We start from the raw sequence: 10,972 nt of genomic DNA, 5'->3' as shown, positions 1-10,972 counted from the left end.
GCACTACAGAATGCTGTAGATAAGCCCCTGATGCCGGTGGCCTAAAGGTACCATCACACTCAGCGACGCTGCAGCGATATAGACAACGAGCCGATCGCTGCAGCGTCGCTGTTTAGGTCGCTGGGGAGCTGTCACACAGACAGCTCTCTCCAGCGACCAACGGTCAGGGGAACGACTTCGGCATCGTTGAAACTGTCTTCAACGATGCCGAAGTCCCCCTGCAGCACCCGGGTAACCAGGGTAAACATCGGATTACTAAGTGCAGGGCCGCGCTTAGTAACCCGATATTTACCCTGGTTACCATTGTAAAAGTAAAAAAAAAAACATTACATACTGACCTTCTGATGTCTGTCACGTCCCCGTGTATCGGGTTACTAAGCGCGGCCCTGCACTTAGTAACCCGATGTTTACCCTGGTTACAATTGAACACATCGCTGGATCGGCGTCACACACGCCGATCCAGCGATGACAGCGGGTGATCAAGCGATGAAATAAAGTTCTGGACTTCTAGCTCCGACCAGCGATATCACAGCGGGATCCAGATCGCTGCTGCGTGTCAAACACAACGAGATCGCTATCCAGGACGCTGCAACGTCACGGATCTTCGTCGTTCTCGCTGCAAAGTCGCTTAGTGTGAAGGTACCTTTAGCTCATATACGATTTTTGGGGTGACAGATTCCCTTTCACTGTTCTCACCTTCAGACAAATCGAACAATAAGAGAAAGTCAAAGAGAAGTCACAGCACTGGCTTCCTGTTAGTGTTCACTACATCTGAGGGTGGGAACAGTGAAGCTGGGGCTGATTGGGCACAGGGTTCGTGTGATGCAACAACTTTATATGAGCCCCAGGAATGCGAGTGACGATACCACTGGAACAGCACAGGCACGGAAGGTGAATATGATTTTTTTTATTTTAACAAGGCCAAACATGACGACAACTCCTTTAAGAAAATACCATTTCTGTTTAAAACATATCCCACATTAAGAACATGAAAAAGGCTTCTCCCCTGTGTGGGTTCTCTGGTGGTTATCAAGAACCGATTTCCGGTTAAAACATTTCCCACATTCTGAACATGAAAAAGGCTTCTTCCCTGTGTGAATTCTCTGGTGGTGATCAAGATGCTCTTTACGGGTAAAACATTTCCCACATTGTGAACACGAAAAAGGCTTCTCCCCTGTGTGGGTTCTCTGGTGGTGATCAAGATGCGCTTTCTGGTTAAAATATTTCCCACATTCTGAACAGGAAAAAGGTTTCTCTCCTGTGTGAGTTCTCTGGTGTATAACAAAATATGATTTCTGTTTAAAACATTTCCCACATTCTGAACATGAAAAAGGCTTCGCACCTGTGTGAGTTCTCTGGTGTCTAACAAAATATGATTTCTGGTTAAAACATTTCCCACATTCTAAACATGAAAAAGGCTTTTCTCCTGTGTGAATTCTCTGGTGTTTAAGCAAATCTGATTTCTGGTTAAAACATTTCCCACATTCTGAACAGGAAAAAGGCTTCTTCCCTGTGTGAGTTATTTGGTGTAGAACAAGTTGTGATTTCTGGTTAAAACATTTCCCACATTCTGAACAGGAAAAAGGCTTCTCCCCTGTGTGAGTTCTTTGGTGTATAACAAGATATGATTTCTTGTTAAAACATTTTCCACATTCTGAACATGAAAAAGGCTTCTCCCCTGTGTGAACTCTCTGGTGCTTAAGCAAATCTGATTTCTGGCTACAACATTTACCACATTCTGAACAGGAAAAAGGCTTCTCCCCTGTGTGAGTTCTTTGGTGCATAACAAGATGTGATTTCTGGCTAAAACATTTCCCACATTCTGAACAGCAAAAAGGCTTCTCCCCTGTGTGAGTTCTTTGGTGCATAACAAGATATGATTTCTTGTTAAAACATCTCCCACATTCTGAACAGGAAAAAGGCTTCTCCCCTGTGTGAGTTCTTTGGTGGTAAAGCAAATCAGATTTATGGTTAAAACATTTCCCACATTCTGAACAGGAAAAAGGCTTCTCCCCTGTGTGAATTCTCTGGTGCTTAAGCAAATCTGATTTCTGGTTAAAACTTTTCCCACATTCTGAACAGGAAAAGGGCTTCTCCCCTGTGTGGGTTCTTTGGTGTATAACAATATGTGATTTCTTGTTAAAACATCTCCCACATTCTGAACAGGAAAAAGGCTTCTCCCCTGTGTGGGTTCTTTGGTGTATAACAAAATCTGATTTCTGGTTAAAACATTTCTCACATTTTGAACAAGAAAATCTGTTCTCTGCTGTGTGAATTGTTTGATGTTTAAGAAAAGACTTTTCAAGGGGAAAGCTGTTTCCATATTCGTAAGATGAAAACGGCTTCTTTGATTTAGGAACAGTACGTTTTTTAATGTTTATTTTGTGACCTTGAATTTCCTTAGTAGTCAGTAATGAATCAGAAGACAGGACCTGTTTCAAAAGATCAGATGACAGATCTTTGCTTTGAAGGGATGATGGTACATCTGGTGTAATAACATTCACTTTAAATGTATCCTGTGTGATCTCAAGATCATCTGATTTAAAAATTGAAGATGTCAGCTGTCCTTCTGATCTCCTGGTACAGTAATCTGCTAAGAATAAAACCAATTATTATTTTTCAATGAAATATCCTCAAATTTATTTTTTGAACATTTCTACGTAAACTATAATTAAAAATGTCAAGTTATGTAAAATATCTGAATTATTCACCAACAAAATGACAGTTCACAGTCTAATAGAAAACCTCATCGCATGAACCAGTGGAACGTGGTGTTCAACTATTTGTTCATTCTGCCTCCCAAATATGGAATAAAAAGCCACCAAACAATGTTATGTAGACAAAATAATACCAATGAAAAGTTCTACTCATCTTACAAAATACAAGTCCCCACTCAGGTCCATCATCTGTCAATGGAAAAACAGAGGTTTCTACATTATTAGTGGCTTGAAAAGCAACATGGCTTCCATAAACCAATCTAGCAAAATCCACTTTCCAAAGTTAAATCTCCCCCTCGCTTCTGAGCCTTGCAGTGTTCCTAAACCACATTTAGCTTCCATGTATTTGGCATTACTATAGCGAGAAGAACCCACTTAATTTATGGTATGTGTGTCTTCTGGAGCACAATCTGGGCACTATGTGTTGGGTAATAAAATCGTATATTTTCCATTTTTACTCTCCAACATCCATTGCGTGCTAATTACCGGAAAGGGGCTGTGGAGTCACAATTGTCACTACTCCTATAGATTAATTCACAGAGGGTTATACTGTCCAAAATGGAGTTACTTTATGAGGATTTCTACTGCTCTGGTTTTCTGATATTTTGTCATATTAGGGCTTCTACAAATGCTGTGTCCCATCTTCTCTGGGATCAGCTCCTATGACGTTTGCTTATTCATTCTGTAGGCGGCGCTGGTAATGGAGGAGACATCAGAACCAGAAGCTCTGGGGGGCGTAGACTGTTGAGCCACCAAGTTTAAGGTGCCTGCAACCTGTGATACCATCCATTCTGGCAGGGATACCATCCATTCTGGCAGTTTGTGCACGGTGTCCAGCTAGAGTAATCTGCACCCTACTTCAGCCAACTGGAAAGCATCGCACCCTACTATGTATCTCGCATATTGCCGAAAGCTGCGAGATACAGGCTTGTTGTCCTCTGGTTCAGTCCTCTGTACTCAGCTCCCAGCTTGTGTATGTTTCCTGTTGTGACCCTGGCTTGTTTACTGACTACTCTTGTGTCTTTTGATTTTGTATTTTTTCTTGCCTCACGGTGGTAGCCAGACTACATGACTATTCTTCTTGCCATCTCATACTACTGAAAAGCAAGTATCAATGTGGCCCAAGCCTAGAGGTCTGTGTGTAAGTCCATATGTAAAGGGGTTAAAGAAGTTAAAGGATGATGGGCAAAACTGCGACTATATAACACACCTACTGAAATAATCAAGCTGAACAGTCTTTTTAAGTATAAAAAAGATGAGTATCTAACAGCAAAACCTCTTCGTGGTAATTAGAGTATGGGACTCTTTGGCTCTTAGCAATATAAACTATCATAAAGGCCAATATTTTCTAGCACATTAATTTCAACAAGAAATATACTTTTAAATATCACTATAAGGCTGTGTGCACACGTTGCATATTTGCTTACAGAAATTTCTGCAAGGTTTCTGCATCTCTTGGCAGAAAAATGCATCTTACAATACGCGCGGTCTTTATGCATTTTTGTGAATCCAAAGAGCTAAATAAAGATATATTAAAATAATAGTTGTGATGTCATTTCCTTGTTCAATCTCTTCAGCCAGATACCTCATTAATATTAAATAAAGACACACACACACCAGCCTATGCAGGAGCAGTAACATAATTAACCTACATATGCTGTAACAAAAAATCAATTATCAAATCTGCGTGAAATGCAATATCCGTTTATATTTCAAAATATTTAAAAAAAATTGCATGGGCTCCCGCATAATTTTCATAACCAGCAGAGGAAAAGCCGACAGCTGATATTAATATTCTGGCAAGGAGCCAATAGACAAAGTATTAATGTCAGCTCACAGCTGTTTGCTTAGCCTTTACTGGCTAGTTTACGGGGAAACCCCAGAAAATTTTTTACATGGGCTCCCCCTATAAAATCGAACCAGCAAAGGCTAGGCAGGCAGCTGTGGGCTGATATTAAAAGCCTGGGAAGGGGCCATGGATATTGGCATCCCACCAGGCTAGAAAAAACAGCTCTCAGCCACCCCAGAAATGCTGCATCTTATGGATGCGCCAATTCTATTATAGACATGTCTCTAATCTTCCCTTCATCTCTAAACTCCACCTACCTTTGACTGACATTGCCATCTCCGTGTGCAGTTCCACCATTACTCCAATGCCCGCTGCTTTGGGGTCATACTTGATTCCGAGCTTTCATTCACCCCCCACATCCGATCACTGGCTCGCTCTTCTTATCTGCATCTCAAAAACATTTCTAGAATTCGCCCTTTTCTTACTTTCGACTCTGCAAAAACTCTTACTGTTTCACTTATTCATTCTCGTCTGGACTATTGTAACTCTCTACTAATCGGCCCCCCTCTTACCAAACTCTCCCCACTCCAATCTGTCCTAAATGCTGCTGCCAGGATCATATTCCTCACCAACCGTTACACCGATGCCTCTACCTTGTGCCAGTCATTACACTGGCTACCTGGCTACCCATCCACTCCAGAATCCAGTACAAAACTACTACCCTCATTCACAAAGCACTCCATAGCTCAGCACCACCCTACATCTCCTCTCAGTCTACCACCCTACGCGTGCCCTCCACTCCACTAATGACCTCAGGTTAGCATCCTCAATAATCAGAACCTCCCATTCCTGTCTCCAAGACTTTACACGTGCTGCGCCGATTCTTTGGAATGCACTACCCAGGTTAATACGATTATTCCCCAATCCCCACAGTTTTAAAGGGAACCTGTCACCCCGATGTCACCACGCCCATCTGACCAGACCAGCCTGATTGACAGGCGAAAACGGCGACTTTGGTAACGTATTTCGGCAGCATAGGTGGGGAATCAGGGTCCACAAAATACACTATTGTAACGCACAGCTCAGGCCCTATTTAACGGTATTTTTATCTCATACGGAAAAAACGGGGTGACAGGTTCCCTTTAAGCGTGCCCTAAAAACTAATTTGTTCAGATTGGCCTACCGCCTCAACGCATTAACCTAACTATCCCTGTGTGGCCCATTAAAAAAAAAAAATCTTAAACCATAATCAGGTTCCTCGCATCATGTTCTCATACACTTTATACAGTTAAAGGGTCACTGTCACCCCCCTCCAGCCGTTATAAACTAAAAGAGCCACCTTGTGCAGCAGTAATGCTGCATTCTAACAAGGTGGCTCTTTTAGTTTTAGGTTCAAGTATACCCCAAATAAAGCGTTTTTATACTTAGCCACAATTCCTGTCTCTAGCCAGGGAGGCGGGTCCTCACTCCCCAGCTTGACCAGCTCCTCTGCCGTCACTCCAATCTTCCTGCGCTTTCGATGCCGCCCCCTCAGCGCTGTTATCGTTTCAAAACCGGCGCCTGCGCTGTGTACTGGTGTCCTGCGCAGACGCATAATGCATAACACAGTGCGGGGCGGGGATTCCAAAGGTGGCTGGCCGCAATGCCCGCGCAGGCGCAGTGTGCAAGCCTGGCTGGGACGTCAGACGGCCAGAGATTACTGCGTCTGCGCAGGACACCAGTACACAGCGCAGGCGCCGGTTTTGAAACGATAACAGCGCTGAGGGGGCAGTGCCGAAAGCGCAGGAAGATTGGAGTGACGGCAGAGGAGCTGGCCAAGCTGGGGAGTGAGGACCCGCCTCCCTGGCTAGAGACAGGAATTGTGGCTAAGTATAAAAACGCTTTATTTGGGGTATACTTGAACCTAAAACTAAAAGAGCCACCTTGTTAGAATGCAGCATTACTGCTGCACAAGGTGGCTCTTTTAGTTTATAACGGCTGGAGGGGGGTGACAGTGGCCCTTTAATAACCCTCTGTGTCTGTACTGCTACATACTTAGGCAGTTAACTGGTTCATGCAGCTTTACACCCGAGCCTTACACTATGGCTGGTCCGAATAACTAAAGCAATTGTTACCATCCACCTCTCGTGTCTCCCCTTTTCCTCATAGTTTGCAAGATTGCGAGCAGGGCCCTCATTCCTCTTGGTATCTATTTTGAACTGTGATTTCTGTTATGCTGTAATGTCTATTGTCTGTACAAGTCCCCTCTATAATTTGTAAAGTGCTGCGGAATATGTTGGCGCTATATAAATACATTTATTATTATTATTATTATTACACTTAGCCTCGCTCTTCCCACTTGCCCTGTAGCGGTGGCAAGTGGGGTTAACATTTGTGGGGTTGATGTCACCTTTGTATTATCAGGTGACATCAAGCCCACAGGTTAGTAATGGAGAGACATCTATAAGACACCTATCCATTACTGACCATAGTGATATTGTATAAAACACAGACACCCAGAATAAAGTCCTTTATTTGAAATAATCACATAGACTCCTTTATTGAATCAAAATTTACCATGCTTACTGAACGCCTAATCTCCAACTCCCTTGTCTCCTGCAAACAATCAAAAATAATAAACCAACATACAATACTATCCTCTCCACCAGGAGATGTGACTGCTCTACCCGGCCTCCGGTGATACAATGACAGGAGGTAATTATTCCTGCAGTGTATCACTGCGCTGCCGTGAGACTTCACTGGAGTTCATCAGCTCTGATGCTCTCACTTACGGCACTACCGCTGTGTGAGAACTTTCCCACGCAGCGATGCCTTAAGTGAGAGCACCGGAGCTGTTCAGCTGATTAACTCCTGTGAACTCTCATGGCGGCTCAGTGATACACTGCGGGAGCGATTACCTCCTGTCAAAAGACGTTGCCAGAGGGGAATAGTAGTCCCATCAGATGACGCCTGGGTATACACGTCGCATGAGTACACACACAGACACACAAGCACATATTCTCCTCCCACACACTTTTCCTCTTTCTGACATCTCCCTTTGACAATTTGCTGTGTTTTTGGCAGCAAATCCGCAAACCTTGTTACACCTGTGTTTTTGCTGCAGATTTGACTGACTCAATTGAAGCCAGTGAGTCAAAAATGCTGCAGAAACGCAAAAAGAATTGACATGCTGCAGAAAATAAAACGCTGCAAATACGGACAGAAATTTACTGATCATGGGCACAACACTTCAGGATTGTCATTGAATTCCCTTGCTTTAGTATTCCATTGCGTTTTTTTGGAGCATGTACAAATGTAAAAAAAATGCAGCGAAAACGCTTTGTGTGCATATAGTGCAGAGCTGACCTGTGATAAGGGAAAAGGGAATGGAGACCTTTTTTAACCCCTTAACGACCAGAGGGATTTTTGGTTTTGCATTTTCATTTTTTGCTCCCCTTCTTCCCAGAGCCATAACCATTTTTTTCATAAATATTGCCAAGTGAGGGCTTGTTTTTTTTGTGGGTTGAGTTGTATTTTTGAACGAGAGCTTAATTTTAACATATCGTGTACTGGCAAACGGGAAAAAAATTCCAAGTGCGGTGAAATTGCAAAAAAGTGCAATCGCACAGTTTATTGTTTGGCTTTTTTTACTATGTTCATTAAATACTAAAACTGACCTACCATTATGATTCTCCATGTTATTATGAATTCATAGGCACCAAACATGTCTAGGTTCTTTTTAATCTAAGTGGCAAAAAAATTTCCAAACTTTGTTAAAAAATATAAATTGCGCAATTTTCCGATACCCGTAGCGTCTTCATTTTTCGTGATCTGGGGTCGGTTAAGCGCTTATTTTTTGCAAACCGAGCTGACTTTTTAATTAAACTATTTTGGTGCTGATACGATCTTTTGATCGCCAGCTATTGCGTTTTAATGCAATGTTGTGGCAAGCAAAAAAATGTATTTCTGGCATTTCTACTTTTTTCTGGCAACGCTGTTTAGCGATCATGTTAATTCTTTTTTAATATTGATATATCAGGTGATTCTGAACGTTGCGATACCAAATATGTGTATGTTTTGAACTTTTATATATTTTTACATTTTTAAAAACTTTTTTTTTTTTTTAACTACTGGCATGCCTCAATAGCCTCCATGGAAGGCTAGAAGATGCCATAATGCAATCGGCTCAGCTACATACCAGCGATGATCAGATCACCTGGATGTAGCAGCAGAATTACTCACTTGATATGAGCGCCCACCACGTGGCCGCGCTCACAGCAAGCCGGCAATGACAACCATAGAGGAATACAGGAGACCTCTGGTTGTCATGCCAACCCATTGGTGACCCGTGATCACATCATGGGGGTCACCGATGGGCAGATTTCTAGCGCGATTGCCAGAAGCGCATGTTATATGCTGCTGTCGGTGTTTGGCAGCGGCATTTAATGGGTTACTAGCCGAGGGTGGATCGCGAATCCACCAGCGGCTGTTCCTTGCACATGTCAGCTGTTCAAAACAGCTGACATGTGCGGGAAAGATGTGCGCTTACCGCCGGAGCCCACATCAAAGGGAAGGTGTCCGACATCGGCGTACATTTACGACCGATGTAGGAAAGGGGCTAAGGACTAACACGGAGTTACAGACTCAGATAACTGAGGGCGATCCCACCACAATCAATCTATACTGATGAACAGGTAAAAAAAGACAGAATAAAAAAAACTATGATATATCCCCAACAACAGCGTATGTATGAGGGTAGAGCTCATACACTAAACCAGAGTTGAACTCATTTATGGTGAACCACTGGAGCCATTGTGAATCCTATTCAGAAGAGTAGAGAAAGTATTAGTGCCCCCATTTCAGGACAGATTGTACAGTAATCTGAATTCCTTAGGATTGAAAACATAATGTAATTTATGCCGTGGAGTGAATCCATGAAACCAGGGCTCGCGCCATGCCAACACATCTCCTGCAGGCAGGAATAAATGTATATTACAGCCATCAGCCACGCACAGCTTAGAGATATATCATGGCACAGGTGTAATGGTTTTTAAGAAGTTTATCACAATCCTCCTTGAAGTTATATGGTTTTAAAAGAAATTGAAAATTCAGTATAAAGGGAAACTCTGTTGTTACAGTACAGAAATTCACACTTGGCCTCACTGCACATTTAATGTTGGCGATCATAAAAGTGAAGTTTGACCAGAAAGACTGGACCTGGTCTTGTAGGGACCATATGAGCACAGTCAGCAGCACAGAAGGGATAGAAGGTAGATTCATCTAATAAGATATCAGGGTTATAGGAAGCCAACAACATAATTTCTCTTACAGGCCCATCATTATATTTTTCTTCAAGTTTTTCTAACTTGTCAGCACATTCTACGTATGTTGTCATTTGGCTTTGGAGTTTACAGATCTGGGCAGGTTACGGTCAGTGTCTCCTAATTTCAGGGTATAGGTTGGTCCTGTTCTATAGAAAAGGGCTTTTAATGCCCAACGTCATTTAAAGAGTTTTGGATGGAGGAGAATGTTGTGGTCTAGAGGAAAAATGGTGATCACATGATTGCGATACAGTCAGACTTCACCACCGATAAAGCAGCCACAGACGGTGACTGAGAAGAATCTGTGACTTCTCTACTCACCTGGGTAGTCATATGTAGGAATCTTCTCTTTACACCGCTCATCATTCTTCACATATAACTCTGTAGTATTAATATGGGTCAGATCTTCACTCTGAAACAAATATTGTAAAAGTCACAGACAGATGGAGAAGTCACCTGCCATCTCCACCATTCTCATTACACAAGTATAAACCGGATTACTTACCGGTAATTGTATTTTATGGAGTCCACGACAGCACCCACTGAGAGAGGGGACCCGCCCCCAGGAACAGGAAACCTACAGATAAAAAGGAGAGTAAGGCTGCTTTCACACTGGCGTCGGCAAGGGGCCGTCGCTATGCGTCGGCCCAACGTGCGTTGTGAAAATAATGCCCGAAGTGGGCAGCAGAAGCAGTCTTACAACACTTCCACTGCCCCATTGTAAGGTTCGGGGAGGAGGGGGCGGAGTTTTGGCCGCACATGCGCGGTCGAAAATGGCGGACACGACGCGCAAAAAAAAGTTACATGTAACTTTTTTTGTGCCGACGGTCCACCAAAACACGATGCAAACGTTGCACGACGGTTGCGACGTGTGGCCATACGTCGCAATGCATTGCTAATGTTAGTCTATGGGGAAAAAACGCATCCTGCAGACAACTTTGCAGGATGCGTTTTTTATCCTAAACGAGGCATTGCGACGTACAGCCAACAACGCTAGTGTGAAAGTAGCCTAAATAATCACTGCACTCCCACAGTTCACAAAGTTTTTTGCTTCAGGCGAGTAATTTATTAAAACGTAGTGAAGACTCATTTGACTTTCCAATGAACGTCACACGTCTATTTATAGAAACAAACCGACAAAAGGTTATATTCATCTGACTTACTTC

General features: G+C 43.0%; 1 protein-coding gene across 1 annotated transcript in view; it reads right to left on the bottom strand.

Annotated features, from left to right (window-relative positions):
- Nucleotides 1–326: 326 nt before the first annotated feature.
- LOC143766434 (uncharacterized) overlaps nt 327–10,972 on the bottom strand; it is a 353,435-nt gene continuing 342,789 nt past the window's right edge. The window contains exon 7 of the mRNA XM_077254121.1: nt 327–2,593. Within this exon, the coding sequence (XP_077110236.1) occupies nt 981–2,593 (1,613 nt within the window). The 3' untranslated portion in view covers nt 327–980. The remainder of the gene's footprint in view (nt 2,594–10,972) is intronic.

The sequence above is a fragment of the Ranitomeya variabilis genome, chromosome 4 (genome assembly GCF_051348905.1).
Source record: "Ranitomeya variabilis isolate aRanVar5 chromosome 4, aRanVar5.hap1, whole genome shotgun sequence".
NCBI classification, from domain to species: domain Eukaryota; kingdom Metazoa; phylum Chordata; class Amphibia; order Anura; family Dendrobatidae; genus Ranitomeya; species Ranitomeya variabilis.
This window is presented reverse-complemented; position numbering and strand designations above follow the sequence as displayed.